This window comes from Suncus etruscus, chromosome 12 (assembly GCF_024139225.1).
Source record: "Suncus etruscus isolate mSunEtr1 chromosome 12, mSunEtr1.pri.cur, whole genome shotgun sequence".
NCBI classification, from domain to species: Eukaryota; Metazoa; Chordata; class Mammalia; order Eulipotyphla; family Soricidae; genus Suncus; species Suncus etruscus.
This window is the reverse complement of record NC_064859.1, coordinates 18,151,024-18,172,596: the sequence shown is the minus strand read 5'-3', so window position 1 is coordinate 18,172,596 and position 21,573 is coordinate 18,151,024. Positions and strand designations below refer to the sequence as shown.

The window sequence follows — 21,573 nt, the reverse complement described above, 5'->3', positions numbered from 1 at the left end:
TGGCAGGCTTGGGGAACCATATGGGATGCCGGGAATGAAGCTACTAAAATTCCTGAGTTGGCTGCGTGTGAGGCAAATGCCCTATCGCTGTGCTCTATCTCCGGCCCCCCCAGTTTGCCATTATTTGACCCAGTAAAAGTGATTCATGGATTATAAGCAAATTGGTGGGGTTCTCTTCCCCTTCCCAATAAACAGATCATTATCTTTTTTGTTGTTTGTTTTGGGGCCACACCAACAGTGCTCAGTGTCCAGGATTTAACTCCTGGCAGGCTCAGGGGACCACATGGGATGCCTGAGGCTGGACCTATGTCGACCGTGTGCAAGCCCTAACCACTGTGCATCGCTCTAGCCCCAGATCACGTTGAATGAAACCAAAAAGTGCTGAGTTGAATTTGTCCACAGATTGAGGTGGGCCCTTAAATTCAGACCCTTACATTGCCAGCCCCGTTGGCTCAGTTGAGTCGGCAGCTCTCTGCTTTTTGCTGGTTCCCACGCTGAGCGTCTTGATTTTCATGCAGAGCTTGTTTCTACAAAACACAGCTTTTTCAGAGGCCCGAGAGGCCTTTGGAAATGGAGCCACACACAAAGGGAATTTTTCTGCTGCCTTGGGCGGCCTTGGCACCAGGAGAGATTTCTTCAGATTTCTTCAACTGTGCTTCAGGCTTCACACAGCCTTTTCTTTTTGTTTCTGGGTTACATTTGACTGCACTTAGGATTTACTCTGTTTTCTGTGCTCAGAAATCACTGCCAGAGGTGCTCAGAGAACTGTATGTGGAGATAGGGATAGGACGCTGGTTGACTCTGTGCAAACACCCTATCCATTGTGTTCTCTCTGATCCTTAACATACCTTTCACATTAACAAGGATTAACAAGTATTCAAGAAACCATCTTGCTCATGTGTCTGACTTTGGCAACACATTATTCTGAGAACTGATTCTGGGGCTGTGTTCTTTGTTGAGAACCTTGCTAGTCTTTTTTTTTTTTTTTTTTTTTTTTTTTTTGGTTTTTGGGCCACACCCGGCATTGCTCAGGGGTTACTCCTGGCTGTCTGCTCAGAAATAGCTCCTGGCAGGCACAGGGGACCATATGGGGCACCGGGATTCGAACCAATCACCTTTGGTCCTGGATCGGCTGCTTGCAAGGCAAACACCGCTGTACTATCTCTCCGGGCCCCGCTAGTCTTTTTTTTTTTTTAATTATCTTTATTTAAACACCGTGATTACAAATATGATTGTAGTTGTATGATTACAGTCATGTAAAGAACACCCCCCTTCATCAGTGCAAGATTCCAACCACCAATTTCCCAGATCTCCTTCCTCCTCACCCCACCCACACCTGTACTCGAGACAGGCTTTCTATTTCCCTCATTCATTCACACTGTTATGATAGTTTTCAGTGTAGTTATTTCTCTAACTGCACTCATCACTCTATGTGGTGAGCTTCATTTCATGAGCCGCACCTATATGGGTAAATGGGGGGAAATAATGGTTGGGACTGAGGCAATAAAAGATTAGAAATGAGCTCTGTAGGGCAGTATCAAGGTCAAAATACAAGATGGATATTATGCATATATAAACTATATGCATACAATACTATCTATATATTGTTTTTGAAATGGAGACCAAGGAGAAAAAATTTCCAGTGACTGTCCCAACATAAACCAGTGCTGCAATGGCCCACTCTCCTCCCAAAGCTTATTCCCATTAGTGTAGGAAGAGGTAGGGGGAAAGCTTGATGACCCCTATAGAGTCCACCTGGACCGGCACCCAGGGAAGGCCTGGAGTCCAGGGGAGAAATAGGGCGATGGCTGGGGACCTGCCAAGCCTCCCAGCACTCCCCAGGATAGGGAGGCCTCTGGCATGGGGCCTCCCCAAACCCCATACCTGGCAAGAGCTGGCCTCTTTTTTAAAGGGGGGGAGTTCAGAGTGCCTGAGAACTGCAAAGTTTTCAGTTATAGAGTAGGTAGTGAGAATTCCATTTTTGGCCTGGAGAGATGGTGCAAAGGGTTGAATTTGCAGGCCAGGCTTTGATTTCTGGTACCACGTGGTCTCCCTGATGGGTTGGTGACCTTGGAACACATAGCTAGGAGTAGTCCCTAAGCTCTGCTGGGTGTGGGACTCAAAACATACTAGAACAATTGAAACAGTCCATTTCTTTTTAGGAACTTGCTATCTGCCCGCATGTGGGGTAAGGAGAGAGAGGAGAGAGAGAGAGAGAGAGAGAGAGAGAGAGAGAGAGAGAGAGAGAGAGAGAGAGAGAGAGAGAGAGAGAGAGAGAGAGAGAGAGAGGGAGGGAGAGAGGGAGAGAGAGAGAGAGGGAGGGAGGGAGAGAGGGGGAGAGAGAGGGAGGGAGGGAGAGAGGGAGAAAGAGAGGGAGAGAGGGAGAGAGAGAGAGAGGGAGGGAGGGAGAGAGGAGAGAGGGAGGGAGGGAGAGAGAGAGAGGGAGGGGAGGGAGAGAGGGAGAGAGAGAGGGAGAGAGGGAGAGAGGGGAGAGAGAGAGAGGGAGGGAGGGAGAGAGGGAGGGAGAGAGAGAGAGAGAGAGAGAGAGAGAGAGAGAGAGAGAGAGAGAGAGAGAGAGAGAGAGAGACTCTGCTCTGGCTACGAAGGAGACAACATACAGGCCGTGGGAAAGTGTGAGTAGCTGGACCGTGAGGAGATGGTGTGCAGAAAATAAGTGAAAGCAACATAAGTGGAAAGAGCCATTAGCTCTGCCCTATTCTTTCCTGATCATCCTAAACACGAGGAAATAAATGCATTTTCCTTAAAGCATTACTAAAAAATAAGAAAATGGGATTAGGGGCCGGAGTGGTGGCACAAGCGGTAAGGTGTTTGCCTTGCCGGTGCTAGCCTAGGATAGACTGCTGTTTGATTCCCCCGTGTCCCTTATGGTCGCCCAAGCCAGGAGCGACTTCTGAGCACATAGCCAGAAGTAACCCGAGCGTCACTGGGTGTGGCCCCTAAAAAAAACCACCCCCCCCAAAAAATAGAAAAAAAATGGAATTAGTGAGAAGATGGGAATAAGGGCCTGGAGAGATAGCACAGCTGCATTTGCCTTGCAAGCAGCCGATCCAGGACCAAAGGTGGTTGGTTCCAATCCCCGTGTCCCATATGGTCCCCCGTGCCTGCCAGGAGCTATTTCTGAGCAGACAGCCAGGAGTAACCCCCTGAGCATCGCAGGGTGGTGTCCCAAAAACAAAAACAAAAGATGGGAATAAAATGTGTCCCCATCAGATCTTTTGCATGTGAAATGCCCATTTTCCTCTGTGATCTTGTGCTTTATTAAATGAAACCTGGTTTACACGGGGTTGTGTGTGTGCCATCTGTCCTTCTCTAAGATCTCAGCAAAACCTAGTTCTCTATTGTCATGGAAAGATTGGTGTTTTAAGTTTCTAACGTTCTCTTCCTATAACCCACTGCATCATTTTGCTGCTTTTGCAACTCCCAGCTGCCCAGTGAGAAGTGGGCTTCTTGGAGGTATTTTTGAAGATTTCTCTATCCTCTCTGCTGAACAACCAGAGAAGAAATGGATTTCTCTTTTGGGTTCTTGTTGGCTGGCTCAGGGATCACTCCTAGTGATGTTCAGGGGACCATTTGTGGAATGAACTGGGCTCACCCATGTGTAAGGCAATTATCCGCCTGCTATACTATACATCTCTCTAGGCCCAATGATGGATTGTTGTTTTGAGGGGCCAGATCTGGCAATGCTCAGGGCTCACTCATGGCTCAGCACCTGACAATCACTCTTGGTGGTGCTCAGGGGGCCATATGGGATGCCAACGATGGAACCTGAGTTGGCCACATGCAAGGCAAGTACCTCTACCCACTATGCTGTCCTTTCTGGCCTCATGGATTTTCTTTAAGCCCATTTCACCATAGCATATTTTGAAAACTTATACTTTGATAGTTAAATATATTATTGATATCTATATATTTCTATTTATTTAAATGGAGAGCTCTGGCCAAGGTAAAAGGCCCAACCACTAGGCAGTCTAACATAACATTCTAGACTTGTTTGGTTTTTGGGTCATACCCGCAGCGCTCAGGGCTACTCCTGGCTCTACGCTCAGAAATCTACTCCTGGCAGGCTCGGGGACCATATGGGATGCTGAGATTCGAACCACTGCCCTTCTGCATGCAAGGCAAACACCCTACCTCCATGCTATTTCTCTGGCCCAAGGATAGAATTTTCATTTTTTGGTTTCTGGGCCACACCTGGCGGCTGCTGGGCTACTCCTGGCTCTGCATCAGAAATCACTCCTGACAGTCTCCGGGGATCATATGGGATGCCAGAAATCAAATCTGGGTCAGTGGTGTGCAAGGTAAACTCCCTACCCTCTGTGCTATTGGTCTGGCTGCTAGGATAGCAATTTAATAAGAAACTCTACTTGTAAATACAACTTTTAATCTTCTTCTTTTTTTTTTTTTTTTGGTGGTTTTTGGGTCACACCTGGCAGTGCTCAGGGGTTATTCCTAGCTCCAGGCTCAGAAATTGCTCCTGGCAGGCACGGGGGACCATATGGGACACCAGGATTCGAACCGATGACCTCCTGCATGAAAGGCAAATGCCTTACCTCCATGCTATCTCTCCGGCTCCTTTTTTAATCTTTTAAGCTAAGCATGAATTTTTATTTTCCTTTTATGCTAGGTGCTAGGTCAGTCTTAGTCATGATATACTGGGGGAACTTAAGTGCTGTCATAAACTGTCAAAAATCTGTGTATCAGACTGACTGAAAAATTTAGGCAATAACTGCACATGAATTATAGTAGTTTAATTCTTTTAAAATATTGTTCCGTTTAGCTGAGATAATTTGGTGCCTTTTGTGTGTGTGTTTTTTGGATCATACTGGCAGCTCTCAGGGGTTACTCCTGGCTCTACGCTCAGAAATCGCTCTTGACAGTCTTGGGGGAATCATATGAAATGCAGGAATTTGAACCACTATCCTTCTGCATCTAAGGCAAACACCTTACCTCCATGGTATCTCTCTGGCCCCAATTTGATACCTTTTATTTATTTATATATTTTTTGTTTTTGTTTTTGTGTCACACCTGGCAGCACTCAGGGGTTACTCTTGGCTCTATGCTCAGAAATTGCTCCTGGCAGGCTCAGGGGACCATATGGGATGCCGGGATTCGAACTGCCAACATTCTACACGAAAGGCAACTGCCTTAACTCCGTGCTATCTCTTTATTTATTTATTTTTTGATGCCTTTTATTGATTGCATTGAGTCCCTTGAATCAAGCCTAAAAAGATAGGAAAAACTTGGGCATTTGGCTCCACCTAGTGGTATTGCAAAGAAAAGCAGGAAAACCTAAAACCAGACCAGCCTTCTCTTTATTGGCTTTTTTTTTAGACTGAATAATTTTTGCTAAAGTACTGAAAAGGGAAGAAAAGTTTAATGTTTTCGGCTAACAGATCTCCTTATAACAGTGTGAGGGTGCACAGGACAGCGCTGAAAACAGAGGAAGCAACTCAGTTGCCACTGACCACATTTGCAACAAATACTTGTGGGCATTTTATTCACTTAAAATAAATTATTGTGATATAAAACCGTCCAACAAAAGCCTATGGGTGACACTTGCAGTATCGAGGCGAGCACAGTGTGACCTGGTATTCTGAGAGGCAGCACTCAAAAATAGAAACCTCAGGCAGACAGATGGACATCGGAACAGGACTAACATCCAGGACCAAGAAGGAAGCTGAAAGTTCTGAGAGGAGAACTTACTATAACTTACAGTAAGTTTCTTGGGTTAACAGAGGTATAAAGAGCCCTTCTCCATAAGGCTCCATTGCATTCCTGACTTAAATACCTGGTAGAGAGCAGTTGCTAAATAGAAGATTTTATTTTGCTGAAAAGATTTCAGGGCACTAGTATGTACATATTTTACAAAGTCTTTCATTTCAAACAACTGCCCCGTCATTTTTCTTCTTCATTCTCTTTTACTTCATTAACTAGTCATATATACTATAATTTACATAATAAATTTCTTTAAAAACTTTCAATAGGTCTAACAATTATGACATTTCATTAGATTAGTTTCTAAGTTGCTTGGATGGGATTTATTTTGAAATCACATTACCCAAGCAATGAAAAACACACAATCGGTTCATAAGATACAACAACCAAAAAAGAAGTTGAGAGAAATGTCTGCAATAGAAGTTTATCAATAACCTCTTATATACACATAGTATTCACAATCAGCTGAGAGTCCTGTTATGATCCCTGTAGATGGATCAGTCAGAGAAATCGCTGTGGCTTGTCTCATCTTCCCGACCGTGGCTGCCCTTCAGCTGGGGAGAGAAAGAAGCCCATTTTCATCTGCCGTGTCCAGGATCTTACAGATCACCGGTGACTCCACCTGAGGACAGCACATAATAAAGAGAGTTAGGCAGGGACTCTCAGGAAGATGAATGAGGATATACACATAGAGGGGAGAAAGGCTTTCATTCAGGATAAATCATCGAATGTTATTCCTTTTTGGGGAGTAGAGGGGGAAGGCTGGGTCCCATCTGACAGTACTCAGGGCTAACTCCTGACTCTGAGCTCAGGAATCGCATGCAAGAGATTGAACCTGAGTTAACATCATGCAAGACGAACACCTTACCCACCGTCATTATCTCTGGGCCCAGTATAGCTAGATCTTATACAACCAGAAAGAGAATAAGAGAGAACACTGGCAAAATAGCTGCACAACTCAAGTAAAAGGCAAAGAAAAAACCAAACAACAAAGATACCCTGTATCGAAACGATTTGATGTTAAGATATTGATGTAAGAGAGATAGCACAGTGGTAAGACATTTGTCTTGCATACAGAAGAACAGTGGCTTGAATCTCAGCATCCCATATGGTCCCCCAAGCCTGCCGGGGGCAATTTCTGAGTGTAGAGCTGGGAGTAGCCCCTGAGCACTGCTTGGTGTGACCCCCCCCCAAAAAAAAGAACGTGATGATAATGAAAAAGAGCAACTACTGGGACCATTTCAGAATGGTCATTTTCAGAATGATGGGGTTTAAAAAGAAGAGGGCAAGAAGTATCTGAGGAAATAAGCTAATGTTTATCCAATACCAATAAATTATATCAACATACCAGTTAAAGAACTCAGTAAAGGCCAGAGAGATAGTACAGCAGGGAGGATGCTTTTCTTGCATGTGGCTGACCCAGGTTCGATCCCAGCATCCCATATGGTCCCCCAAGCTCGTCAGGACTGATTCTGAGTACAAAGTCAGGAGCAACCCCTGAGCACTGTGGGGTGTGGCCCAAACAAAACCAAAACCAAACCATAAAAACGAACAGAAAAAAAAAAAGAAATATAGTGAACCCGAATATTAAAAAAAAAAAAACTTTAGTCACAAAAAATAAAAAGGCAGTATAGGGGCTAGAGAGAGAGGGCTTTTGCTTTGCATGTGGCTGACCCAGGAGGGACTCAATTTGATTTGGCAACCCATATGGTCTCCTGAACTTGCCAGGGAGCAATTTCTGAGTGCAGACCCAGAAGTATCCCCTGAGTAGTTGTGGGTGTGGTCCAAAAACCAATCAATCAATAAAGTTTAAAATTTAAAAAATGGGTAAGTACCATAGTGTTTGTGAAATTCTAGATAAAGAAAAAACTTCACTATTTCATTATTCACACTTTTTTTTTTTTTTTTTTTTTTTTGCTTTTTTCATTTTTGGGTCACAGCTGGCAGTGCTCAGGGGTTACTCCTGTTCAGAAATCGCTCCTGGCAGGCATGGGGGACCATGTGGAATGCCGGGATTTGAACCACTGTCCATCCTGGATTGGCTGTGTGCGAGGCAAATGTCCTACTGCTGGGCTGTCTCTCCGGCCCCATCTTCACTATTTTGGAGTAGCAAAATGTTCTAGAATCAAAAACCAAATTAGATGAATAGAGTAAAAATTTACTGAACTTAAATTTTTGTTCAGGTTGAGGATGTAAATAACACAAATGCCTGTAACCAGAATCTATCTGAAATACAAAATACAAACAAGAAGGAGAAAATACCAGAGGAAGTAAATAAAACAGAAATAAACCTTTATACCATGAAACTAGCAGGAAGGAGAGAGCAGGGTGATGAACTGGATGAAGACACTTGTACGGTGAAAGGGAAATAAAGACCTTTTTGGCCTGGTTTGTTTTGGGGGCCATACCCAACTTCTCTTGGCTTGATGCTTAGTGTTTTTTGGAAGTACTTGGGGTACCAGGAGATATAAACAAGTGAACTGGAACTTCCTGAATGCAAAGCACATTCTTTGGCCTAATGAATTATCCCTCAGGCCTTAAAACTGGGCTTTTATGGTGAGCTTAAATAATATATACATGTGTTAATTTTCACTGATGAAGACTTGAAACTATATGTTACAGTGCAATTTTACTTAGAATAAAAACAAGAAAACAATAGTGAAGTGGGGTCAGGGGACAGCATAGCACCAAAGGCACTTAACTTGCACGCAGCCTGAATCCAGGGTCAAACCCTAGCACCCCTCTCCAGTCTCTGGGTGCAGACTGATTCATAAAATCCTGAGTCAGGAGAGAGCCTGAGCACTGGCCAGGTGTGATCCCCAAACAAACACAAACAAAGGCAGAAGTATCTATTTATTCCTTTTTCTTTTTCTTTGGCCACACCCAGCACTGCTCCAGGCCTACTCCTGACTGTGCTCAGGATTACCCCTGCGGGTGCTGGGAAGATCTGCAGTGCAGGGGCTGGAGTCTAGGCCTGTAAGGCCAGCAGCCATTTAACCCCTGTGCCATGTCTCTGTCTCCTGTTGGATTTCATTTTATGTGGAATAAAAAAAAAAAAAGCCAAACACATGAATGATGATAAATATCATAAAAGAGTGTTTTGGGTTTGAGGTGTATTGACAAGACAACAGTATGGTGACAGAAAAGTTTTCCTCAATGTTAATGACACGGGTATCCCATTGATCATGACTCCGCATGTGACCATTTGCATCTTACAGGTCAATTAGTTGTACCTCAATTTCAAAGGAGACAACAGCTTTCACAAGGCAGTATGAAGACTATGCTAGACTCTGACGGGGGCTGAGGGACAATCTAGACTTAATACTACAAATTACCACATGATTCAAAATGAAATTCAATTATTTTTTACTTACCCCAAGGATATACTGACAAGAATGAGGCTCTAACATGTATACTGTAACAGCATGAGGGGAATCGGACTCTTTGCACCTGAAAGAGAGCATAATCCTATATAATTTATCCTGTGATAATTTTTTTGGGGGGAAAGCCACAAATGGCAGTGCTCAGGGCTATCTCCCAGCACAGGGGACCTGGGACTGACCCAGTGAGAAAAGCTCGGGTTCCAGTCCTTGGTCCATTTCACGAGCACAGGAGGATTTTTAACCTTTAAGTGGTAAAATTATCTGAGATATAATGAAACTGACCAATAATTATCTTATTATATAATAATAATAATAATTATAAAATGATATCAGCTTTTAGAATTAAAATAATCTTATAAAAAACAACATATAACTATAAATGCAAATGCAATGATTTATAATCATGTATTTGTATCCACTCTGTCTGTTAGTAGCAGTCTAAAGAAGGTCAGGAAGCAGGAGACTTGGGAACTTACTTGAGTTTCACAGTCACTTGTCTTGGTTTGTCCGTTATATCACAAACATCTCCATTCCCGTAAAAATGTGACACCATCCTGATCAGAGAGACACAGCTTTACTGAAGGAACCCTTTACAATCCTAACTCATAGTAGTAGTAGTATAGTGGTAGTAAAGGGCGGGAAGACAGTTAAAGGGTCAGATTTTCACTCATTAAATAGAATTTAAAAACACCAGTTTTAGGGCTTGTACTGTGGAGACATTTCAATTTTATAAGGAACACACCGATGTCAGCAGGTCGAGTATTTGAAGCTGAGGCAATAGGAACTTTCAGGCTCAGGACAAACTTACTGACTCTGATCACTTGGAAAACCAAGAGCTGGAGGTAACACCCAGGAGGACTTGATCAGAAACAAGAACCAAAAACCTCTTTAGGCAGCTGTTCAACACCTGGCAACAATGCTGGGTCTGACCAGGTGAGTCCCTCCCAATTGAAAAGAATCGTTCCGGGGGTTGGAGAGATAATATGGTGGGGAAGGAGCTGGTGTGGCACAAGCCCTGCATGGGTTTGATCCCTAGCACCACATAGGGTTCCCTGAACACCATCAGGAGTGACCCTGAGCTTGGAGTGAGGACTAAGTGCTGGATGTGGCCCCAAAACAAAACTTAAAACAGGGGTCTCAAACTCAACGTACAACATTTTGTGGCCCGCGGCTGGCCTTCAAATATTGCAGTATTCGCGATTATTCGCTTACTGACTAATCGCAATAAAAATCGCATTAGTAAGAAAAAAATCGCATTAAACATTCGCATACCCCAAGCAGTTCCGTTCGGGGTATGCAAATGTTTAATGTGATTTTTTTCCTTACTAATGCGATTTTTTTATTGAGAATATTCGGTAAGCAAAATCCCTTATGCGGCCCTGCCTCACCCCGCCTTTGCCTCCTGCAGTCCCCAGGTAAATTGAGTTTGAGACCCCTGACTTAAAACCTTCTTTTGGGAGAGTCACTCCCAGAGGTACTTGAAGAACTCTGAAGATGCCTTTTAAGCCACGTCTCTGGTCCCTTGCCCAGCTCTGTTAATCCATTTCCCAGGCCTCTACTCTATTCTCAAGCTAGACCCGACATCAGAACCCAGTTCTAGAGTCCCTACTCCGTTCTTGAGCTCTGCTTGACTTATGACCTCTCCCCTGTGGAGTCTCCATAGGCCTCTGATCTGACTGTCAGCAGCCCAAGAACTGCGCCAGAGGCAGGGTAACATCCATCCTGACAGCAGCTAATAATGTAGGCACTGAATAAGGAGACCTGAGACTCAACGGCTGAAGAGGATCTCTGGTTTCCGTTTGAGGCCCCTGCCAGACAGGCTCACCTGACTGTCTGGGTGCCGTCATCCTGCAAGTGGAAGGCTCGCGCCGTGTTCCTCTTGGCCCACTCGAGGTGCTCGTCTTGGCTCCACGTGCCCACGACCACAGAGGTTTTCCCACTGTCCTTGTCCTGTGCACAGAACACGGAAGGGTCAGAAAGCTTGATGACAAGTAGAAAGGCACATATACAACCCACAAATCATGGTTCTCTCTCTCTTCCTCAACTCCTCTCCTCTCTTTTTCTCTTACACCCCCCCTCCCCCCCCACTCCTACCTCCACTGAATACTGTGCTGAGACTGGATCAGCCAAGGAGAAGCTGACGCTCTTATTGTAAGTCTTGACCTTCATTTTAATTTTTTTTGTGGTTTTTGGGTCACACTCGGCAGTGCTCAGGGGTTATTCCTGGCTCCATGCTCAGAAATTGCTCCTGGCAGGCACGGGGGACCATATGGGACGCTGGGATTCGAACCGATGACCTCCTGCATGAAAGGCAAACGCCTTACCTCCATGCTATCTCTCCAGCCCCTTGACATTCATTTTTATCACAATAATGTGATACATTTTCTTTAAATAATTTATTTATTTATTTATTTTGGGCCACACCCAGCTGTGCTCAGGGGTTACTCCTGGCTATCTGCTCAGAAATAGCTCCTGGCAGGCATGGGGGACCATATGGGATGCCGGGATTCGAACCAACCACCTTAGGTCCTGGGTTGGCTGCTTGCAAGGCAAATGCCTCTGTGCTATTTCTCCGGCCCCTAATTTATATAATTTAAATTAAAAAATAGTTAAATAATTTAGTAAATGGGTTAAAAAAAAAAAAAAGAAACCGCTCCTGGTTTGGGGGACCATATGGGACATGGGGGGAATTGAACTGTGGTCCGTCCTAGGTCAGCCACTTGAAAGGCATACACCTTACTGCTGCTCCGGCCTCAACCTGGTATCTTTTTTTTTATATTACAAAAGAAAGCTGAGGGGCCAGAGAGATAGCATGGAGGTAGGGCGTTTGCCTTGCATGCAGAAGGTCAGTGGTTCAAATCCCAGTATCCCCTATGGTCCCCTGAGCCTGCTGGGAGCGATTTCTGAGCATAGAGCCAGGAGTAACCCCTGAGCGCTGCCAGGTGTGACTCAAAAACCAAAAACCAAAAAAAAAAAAAAAAAAAAAAAAAAAGCTGGGCCAGAGTGCTAAGCACAAAGCAGTAAGGTGTCTGCCTTGTTGGCGCTGGCCTAGGACTGACCACATTTTGATCCCGCGGTGTCCCATATGGTCCCCCCCAAGCTAGGATCGATTTCTGAGTGCATAGCCAGGAGTAACCCATTGAGCATCATTGGGTGTGGCCCCAAAAACTAAAAAAAAAAAAGGCTGTATTTATTCTATTTTAGTAACTCTAGTAGTAATATACTATTTTCTCAATCATTTTTTCTATTTGTTAATCCAAGCCAGAGGTTAGTCATAACAGTTTATTTCTCCAACCTTAAAATGATACAAGGATCTGAGTAGTTACTAAGAATGTCAGTTTAACATTATTTTAAGTTTTCTATATCCATATTAAAATGATCATCATAGGAGCCGAACAGATAGCATAGAGGTAAGGCATTTGCCTTGCATGCAGAAGGTGGGTGGTTCGAACCCCAGCATCCCATATGCCCCTCCTGAGCCTGCCTGGAGTGATTTCTGAGCATAGAGCCAGGAGTAACCCGAGCGCTGCCGGGTATGACCCAAAACCCGCCTCCCCCAAAAAAAAATCATCATAGGGCTGGAACGACAGCACAGTGGTAGGGCATTTGCCTTGCATGTGGCTGACCCAGGACGGACCTGGATTCAATCCCCAGCGTCCCATATGATCCTCCCAGGCCAGGAGTGATTTCTGAGTGTATAGCCAGGAGTAACCCCTGAGCATCTCCGGGTGTGGCCCAAAAACAAACAAACAAAAATCTAAAAACAAAAATAAAATAAAATTACCATCATAAAATTATGATGAAAAGTAATATCCCCTGCCTTTTTCCTATAAGGGATTTTTCACGCTTTAGTTCATTTAATGGTAGAAAGGTATCAAGTGTTATTTTGTACCTCATGGTATTGATGTACATGTTTGCCATAGCAGAATTCATATTTCCACCAACCAACACCCTATAAAAAGGAAAGAGATCATGTTATAGGCAGAGAAAGGGAAGACTGGGATCAATATTGCCACAAAACAGTACAGAAATCCCTGTAAATTAACTGCCTGGAAAGGAAAAAAAAAGATCACCGAGCAGAAATAAGATAAAAACATTGAATAAGCGGGGCTGGAGTGATAGTACAACAAAGAGGACATTTGTATTGCACACAGCCGACCTGGGTTCAAATCTTGGCATCCTATCTGATCCCCTTAGCTCTGCCATGAGTGATTCATGAGCACAGAGCCAGGAGTAATCCCTGAGCTCCACTGGGTGTAGTCCCGAAACAAAACAAAGCAACCATGGGATTTTTACACTTCTTTAGTGAAAAACCCACTGCAACTCTCTGTGAGGGAGAAAATATTACCTCTGTAGGTGTTGACTCAAGTTCGAAATGTGCCAGCAACCACTGATCAATCAATCAAACAATCAAACAGTACCATACAGGCCTAAGTTTTCCATATATTGTTTTTGCAAGCAAGGCCACTCTCCCGCTCATCAGTAAAGACTTGATAAGTGTGAATCAGGTTGCAGTACGATGCTGAGGAAACTCCCACTGGGCAGCTTTCAGAATCCTGCCTTTTCTCTACAGACAAAATTCTTTCTTCCATGCTACATGTGGCCCTGTCTTCATAATTAACATGTGGAAGTTACTAAGCTGAACCCTCACATCTCACCCCGTGAAAGCAGTAAGAGCCGCTAAGGAACTCTTTGATGAGCTGGTCATCAGTCAGTTTGGAGATGTGCGTTGTTCCAACTGTGAGCACAGGCTGGGAACCAACTGCGATGGGCTTGTGGATGGCCGGAAATTTCTCTTCTTTAGTTGACTGCAAATCTTCCTAAATTTCATAATGAAAAGGTTTAATTCAGATTTGATCTCTGGCACTAAATCAGGAATAGTACCAGAGCACCATTAAGTATGGCCCAACTCCCCAATCCTGTAAATAGAACGACAACAGTGAAAATGAGGGGCATTACAGAGGAGCCTCATGGTTTATGTGTGAATTAGACAGCAGCTGATAAGACTTTGTGTTAGTCACTGTGCTTGGAGTTTGAGCTCAGGAGAAAGTCAGTGCTGAAGAGGGTATCTAGAATTCCTGGGTGTAAAAGTAGCTATTTAGAGAACAAACAGGACATGGCGGAGGTCACTTAAGAAAACGATAAACACGGGGCCAGACAGAGAGCACAGCAGGGCGTTTGCCTTGCACAAAGCTGATCAATGGTGGTTCAAATCCCGGCATCCCATATGGTACCCTGAGCCTGGCAGGAGCGATTTCTGAGTGCTGCTGTCACACTCAGGGTGTGACCCAAAAACAAACAAACAAACAAAAATGATAAATATGATAAAAAGTAAAGAGATATAGCACAGTGGGTAAAATGACTGCCTTGCACAAGGCTGACCTGGGTTCAGTCCCTGCCAGGGGTGATCCCTTAGTACAGAGCCAACATCCAAATTTCTTTTTCTTTTTTTTTTTTTTTTTGGTTTTTTGGGCCACACCCGGCGGTGCTCAGGGGTTACTCCTGGCTGTCTGCTCAGAATTAGCTCCTGGCAGGCATGGGGGACCATATGGGACATCGGGATTGGAACCAACCACCTCTGGTCCTGGATCGGCTGCTTGCAAGGCAAACACTGCTGTGCTATCTCTCTGGGCCCCAAATTTCTATTTGGTCCTAAAATTAAAATGTTAAGCGGAGGCCAGAGAGAGGTTATAGTGAGTAAGTAAGGTGCTTACCTTACTTGTGCCCAACCTAGTTTGATTTCTGGCAGTTGGATTTGCTGACCCACATATACTGACACCTGAGCATTTCAAGGAGTGATTCCTGGGCACAAAGCCAGGTATATGCCCTAAACTGAACTGGCTGTGAGCCCAAATAACAACAACAACAGCATAAAGAAAAGGCAGCTATGGTAAAACGACAAGAATTTCAACATTTTTAGAGGCAAACCTAGTCTACAAGATGTAGACCTATAATCCATATCAGACCTACATCTAATGTTCTACAAGAACGCTGGCCTGAGACACAACTAGGAGCCAGAGAATGAAATAGGAGATGGGGTGATGGCTATCTTCCCCAGGAGGAGATCAAGTCAATGAGCTTACTATAAGGATGTAATATTTGAAATATGACATCATGATTATTTGAGATGGCTAAAGTCACCAAGTCAGGATTGATTGACGAAGCTCACATCCAAAGACTAGGTGCAGCCCTGCCAAGCGAGCCTGTGAGGTCCTGTCAGACCCTGGTGCCACAAATCAACACATGAAAAGAAATGGAGCCTCTGAGTTCAAGCTTGGATACAAATGGCAGAACAGTGCAGCCATCATCAGAGTACTGAGATGTCATGAACTGGGAAAGGCCTTGCTGCTAGGAAGTTCTCCTACCTCTTTGTTTCTCCGAAAAGGCACCCTCAGGATTTCTTCCTGCTGCTCCAACTGTCTCAGGGTGATGGGTTTGAATGGGGAGCCCGGCAGGGACTGGCAAAATATGTCATTCACAGGAGAGGCTCTGAACCTACAGGGTGAGAGCACAGCGCCTGAGCTAAACTCGAACCCTGCCCAACATAGATGGCACCACTGTCATGTGGAACAGAGACCCGGCTCCTACCTGTACTGCGGATGGCCACACAAGAGTGGTGTCAGGATGACGACTTCATATTCGCACGTGGTGACTTCAGCAACCGACAGAATTTCATGCTTAGATTCAGGATGGCATATGTACATCACAGTGCTCGATCTGGGCCGGTTCTGTTTCAAACTACAAGGTGTACCATTTCCCATGCCCACAGGGTAGTAGGGCGTCATCTGGCCTTCAATGTTTTTAGTAGGAATCTTAAAGAAAGAACAGAAGACAGTTTTCATTAGAAGTGGAGCTGGGCTTGGGGACAGAAGAACTTATACTCAAAGGAAACATTTCTGTAGATCCTTCCCCTAATATTTGTTTGATTCCTAAGTTGTTAGTTGAGTAAATACATGCCTTAAGAGGAAAAAGAAGGGCCCGGAGAGATAGCACTGCGGTGTTTGCCTTGCAAGCAGCCGATCCAGGACCAAAGGTGGTTGGTTTGAATCCCAGTGTCCCATATGGTTCCCCATGCCTGCCAGGAGCTATTTCTGAGCAGACAGCCAGGAGTAACCCCTAAGCAATGCCAGGTGTGGCCCAAAAACCAAAAACCAAAAAAAAAAAAAAAAAAAAAAAAAAAGGAAAAAGAAACACCTTTTCCCCCCTAAATTTAGTGCTAAAATTAAAATGTCATAGAGGAGGCCAGAGATATAGTAAAATAGGTACAGTGCTTGTCTTGCATGGGGCTGACCCAGATTTGATTTCAGGAACCACATATGGTCTCCTTGAGTACTGCTAGAAGGGATCCTTAAGCACAGAGCCAGGAGTAGCCCTTAGTATCACAAGGTGTGGCCCCAAACAACAAGAATAACCACAACAACAGCAGCAAAACCAAAATATAAAACTCCATGTAGGGGCCGGAGAGATAGCATGGAGGTTAAGGTGTTTGCCTTTCATGCAGAAGGACGGTAGTTCGAATCCCGGCATCCCATATGGTCCCCTGTGCTAGCCAGGAACTTTTTCTGAGCATAGAGCCAGGAGTAACTCCTGAGGGCCGCCAGTGTGCGACCCAAAAAAAACAAACAACAAAACCCCCCCCCAAAACCCCCCTTAGTAAATGAACAATTAATACATCTAAAAGGTTATCATATCATGATTAATCAATTACTTTAATGGGCTTTAAAGAATGAAGCTAAGATAAGGAAGAGAAGCCCCCGGGCTGAAGAGATAGCATGGAGGTAGGGATTGCCTTGAATACAGAAGGACTGTGGTTCGAAAGGTCCCCCAGCCTGCCAAGAGCTATTTCTGAGCATACAGCCCCTGAGTGCTGCCCTGTGTGATCCAATAACAAAAACAAAAATGAAAACAAAAACGAAAAAAAACAAAAAGAAACCCCTTGCTGGTCAGAAATGTATTCACTATCAGTGAATGGCAGTATTACAGTGTATATAGTAAAAATTTATTCCATAAGGGTCCCCCCCAGAAGTGATTCCTGAGCGCAGAGCCAGGAGTAAACTGAATACCACTGGGTGTAGCCCCCAAACCAAAACTAAACCAATACCGAAAGTATAGAAACTAAAAATTTGAAGTTACTGTCAAATGTGGAATATAAATAGTATAAATTATAACTATCATATTAAAATGATAGATTATACTTATAAATTAATATATTAATATAAATGACAAACACATCTTTTAAAACATATGCCCATAGGAAATAGGGCTCAAACAATAGGGAAAAAAATGCAGAAGCTCTTTAATTTTTTTCCAACTTAAAATGTCTGCTAAACACAGAAATGATCAATTCTGTTACAGAAACTTTTGCAGATACTTGGACAAGAGAGATAGCAGAACAGCCTTGCACGTGGCTGACACAGGACAGACGAGGGTTCAATCTCCAGCATTCCATATGGTCCCCTGAGCCTGCCAGGGGCCATTTCTGAGCATAGAGCCAGGAGTAACCCGAGGACCACCAAGTGTGACCCAGAAACCAAAACCAAAACAAACAAACATTTGCAGATACAATGCTGCTAGATTTCTTTACTTTTGTCTGATTTTATTTATTTCTTATTCATTTATTTTGTTTTTGGGCCACTCTCGGTGACGCTCAGGGGTTACTCCTGGCTATGTGCTCAGAAATCGCTCCTGGCTTGGGGGAACATATAGGATGCTGGGGGATCGAACCGAGGACTGTCCTAGGCTAGCGCCAGCAAGGTAGCCCGCCTTAGTGTTCCACGTCACCGCTCCGGTCCCACTTTTGTTTGATATTAAAAGTAAATCTAAGGGGCCGGAGAGATAGCATAGAGATGGATGGCAGTTCAAATCCTAGCATCCCATATGGTCCTCCAAGCCTGCCAGGAGTGATTTCTGAGCATAGAGCCAGGAGTAACCCATGAGTGCTGCCAGGTGTGACCCAAAAATAAAACAAAACAAAACAACAACAAAAAAAGTAAATCAAAGTATGAGAAAAGTATAAAATACAGAAAAGTTTGTTTGAACCAATCCTTTGAACTATTTGACAGTTAAGGAGCACACGGCTATAGTGTCAATGAGTATAAATTCATACCTCACTAACAATAGATGTTATGAGTGAAAAATCAACATTTATCACTTGCCTCTTTTGATTTTTCTTTTTCTTCTGCTTCTAGTTCTGTGGAGTAGAAAGGTAAGGTTAAGTGTCAATCAGTTATACCTCCCCTCCTTTTAAAAATTCTTTATTTGTTTTGGATCCATTTCCTACAGTGTGCTGGGAGCTACTTGGGACTCAACTCCATGCTGTGGGGTCAAGGAGGGGACTAATGGTGTTGGAGCAGAGCCAACCTTCTTGCAAAAAAGCATGTACTCTATACAAAGGGCTAGTTCTCAGACCCTATAATCCAGCTTCCCATTTCATCTACTGTCCATTGTGCTTTCCTCCTATCCTATGAGAGCAACATTAAAGTCAGAAAAGAGGAAGAAGTCATTTAATGGCTCTGAGTCTCAGTATTTGCACCTATAAAGGGGTAGGAAGTCAGACTTTCTCCTTCAAATCTTGGCAGCTTCGTAACTCGTCGGTGGGCTCTGTATTTTCTCTTTCCACTGTTCTTTTATGCCTCTCTCTGCCCCCAAGTTCCTCTACTTTTCCCTGTCCCGTTTTATCACTTTTCAAAGATGACTCACAGCCTACCATATTTATTGTTTTTGTGCTTTGGGGTCACTCCTGGCTCAGCGCTCAGAAATTGTCCCTGGCAGGCTTGGGGGACCATATGGGATGCTGGGGATCAAACCAGGGTCCTCCGGGGTTGGTGCGTGCAAGAAAAACACCCTACCGCTGTACTATCGCTCTGGCCCCAGCATCTGATTTTTATCTTATGGCTTTTAGCAAAGTTTTTAGAACTGATTTGCATGAAAGAGGCATACTTTTTTTTTGCTTCTACTTAGGAATAACTATTTAGGTGTCACATGGCCACTGGTTTCCTTTGCACTTATCATTTTCTTTCTATGATGCTAGGGTTTGAACTCTGGGCTTCACGGTCACAAGGCGCATGACCTGGCGCCGTGCCAAGCCACCTCCCACCCAACAGCTTTCTTTGAAGAATTCCCCTTTCCAGCCCCTCTTCCCTTCTCTAGCTTGGCTGAGGCACTGACTCTGCACCCCCTCAGCCATGGTTGCTGCCCTCTTAGCTGTGACATGCCTTGCTGGTTTCCGGCTGTGGCTGTATGTGCTACAAATCACAAGGGCATAGGGGCACACCTGGTAGTGCTCAGGGCAGACTCCTGGTTCTGTGTTCAGAAATAGCGATTCCTGGTAGGGTTCAGACAAGGGAATGCGAGGGATTAAATTTGTGGCTTCCTGACTGCAAAGTACCCCGCATTTTGCCGCTAAGCCATCTCTGGGCCTTTGTTGCTCTCCACCTTTGTTGCTTTGATTCTGAGGCCTTATCCAATGGTGCCTGGGTGGTATTCAGGAGATCAGAAAAGCTAGAGTCTGAGATTAGGGCTACCCCTAGGCAAAGAATATGCTTCAGCCCCAGAGCTCCTCTTCAAAAAATTTGGTCTCAGTGGGAAGTATGATCTTTTTTTTTTTTGGGGTCACACCCAGCGGTGCTCAGGGGTTACTCCTGGCTGTCTGCTCAGAAATAGCTCCTGGCAGGCACGGGGGACCATATGGGACACCGGGATTCGAACCAACCACCTTTGGTCCTGGATCGGCTGCTTGCAAGGCAAACTCCGCTGTGCTATCTCTCTGGCCCGGGGAAGTTTGATCTTAAGATAGTGGCCAATTTGATTCATGTAAAACTACATGCTTTCTACAAAGAAACATTTTCTTGGGGCCAGTGAGATAGCGCACAGTGGGCAGGGCACTTGCCTTAATGCACCTGAGCCCGGTTTGATCCCTGGCACTACAGGTTTCCCAAGAACCTTTGCAGTGATCTACAAGTGTACAACCAGGAGTAAGCCATGAGCACTGGCAGGTGCGGGCCCCTGCTGCTCCACAAAAGAGAAGTAAATAAAATTATTTTGCTCAATTCTGATAGGTTAAAAGAAAGCACATTTGATAAAGCAAAAAATTATGAAAATCTCTTTATAAAAGATTCTAAGAAACTGTTAAGAAGTTCAGTGCTTCAAAATTCATCATCTCTAATAAAATCTCTTAAATTCCAACGAGAACCTAGCTTTGAAACCGAATCGCAGCCTTACTGTCACACATCATCTGTAGAAACAAACCTTTTTCAGAGAGAAGGTTCTTGGCCAACATATTTCCAAGGTAGTATTCATGTATATTTACTTTCTGTATTTAAAAATAAAATAGAAACATAAATGTTTTGCAAATAAATTTAAGAATACAACTTTGATATCAATGTTATTATTTTATAATTCATATTTTTAAGAAAAACCATACCTGCCCACTTTCCTTCTCTTCATGGTACTGTCGGATGTGCTTTCCATGACACACTTCGTAAGTCCAGTAAGACTCAATCTAAGGAATATGAACGTATTTTCATACATGCGCTCTGGAGACAGTGCGAACTGTTCCCAAGTGCCCAACCCTGGTTCAGTCCTCAGCAGCACCTGGTATAGCCCGGAAAGGTCTGAGCAATGCCAGGTATGGCCTGAAGGCCACTGAGCACTGCCCAGGGAAGCTCCTCAAATTTGAGGGCCAGAGCAGCACTGAATCCTCTGGCCTTGCCATGCAAACACAGGCCCCGCTGGCCAAGGCATGGCCCCTCAAATACAAATAAGCCATGTAATTCAATGAAATTTTGCTTTTCTTTGCTATTTTAAATTTTATTCATTTTTATTTCTGGGCTACACCGAGAAACTACTCCTGGCAGGCTCGGGGGACCATATGGAATGCTGGGGACTGAACCTGCGTGCAAGGCAAATGCCCTACCACTGTGCTACCACCCTACCCCTCTTTGCTATTTTAAGTGTTTAAATAGATTTCTCCATGATTTAGCATACATTTTCATAAATATTTAGTATCAAGGACTCAGAAAAACAGGAAACATCTGAATCCTATTCATTGTTCTTACTATATATGTAAGAATTCTGCAAAAGAAAGTACTGGAGGTGTGGTCTATAAGAACCACTGAACTTTGGAATCATTTCTACATATTCCAGAAAATAACTGTTAGATTTTATTTTCGGAATTATTGCTACATAATTCAGAAAATAATTATTAGAGGTTCGATCCCTGGTGTTCCATATGGTCCCCCGAACCAGGAGTGATTTCTGAAGCGCATGAGCGCATAGCCAGGAGTAATCCCTGAGCGTCACTGGTGTGGCCCACCCCCCCCCATCAAATAAAAAAACCAAAAAAGAAAAAGATTCTATTACAAAAATGTAAGGGACCCATGAGGTACCAGAAATTGAACCCAGGGACTCTGCATGCAATGATCTCAGCCTTTTTTTTGGTTTTTTGGGCCACACC

The 21,573-nt window shown here is 44.1% G+C and overlaps 1 protein-coding gene across 1 annotated transcript in view; it reads right to left on the bottom strand.

Annotated features, from left to right (window-relative positions):
• The window catches only part of ERLEC1 (endoplasmic reticulum lectin 1), a 548,089-nt gene that overhangs the window by 515,808 nt on the left and 10,708 nt on the right, over positions 1-21,573 (bottom strand). Inside the window, 11 exon segments of the mRNA XM_049784804.1 lie at positions 6,273-6,358; positions 9,111-9,186; positions 9,596-9,673; positions 10,945-11,069; positions 13,012-13,071; positions 13,778-13,939; positions 15,485-15,614; positions 15,708-15,931; positions 18,275-18,309; positions 20,367-20,430; positions 20,542-20,619. Of these exon segments, the coding sequence (XP_049640761.1) occupies positions 6,287-6,358; positions 9,111-9,186; positions 9,596-9,673; positions 10,945-11,069; positions 13,012-13,071; positions 13,778-13,939; positions 15,485-15,614; positions 15,708-15,931; positions 18,275-18,309; positions 20,367-20,430; positions 20,542-20,619 (1,104 nt within the window). The 3' untranslated portion in view covers positions 6,273-6,286.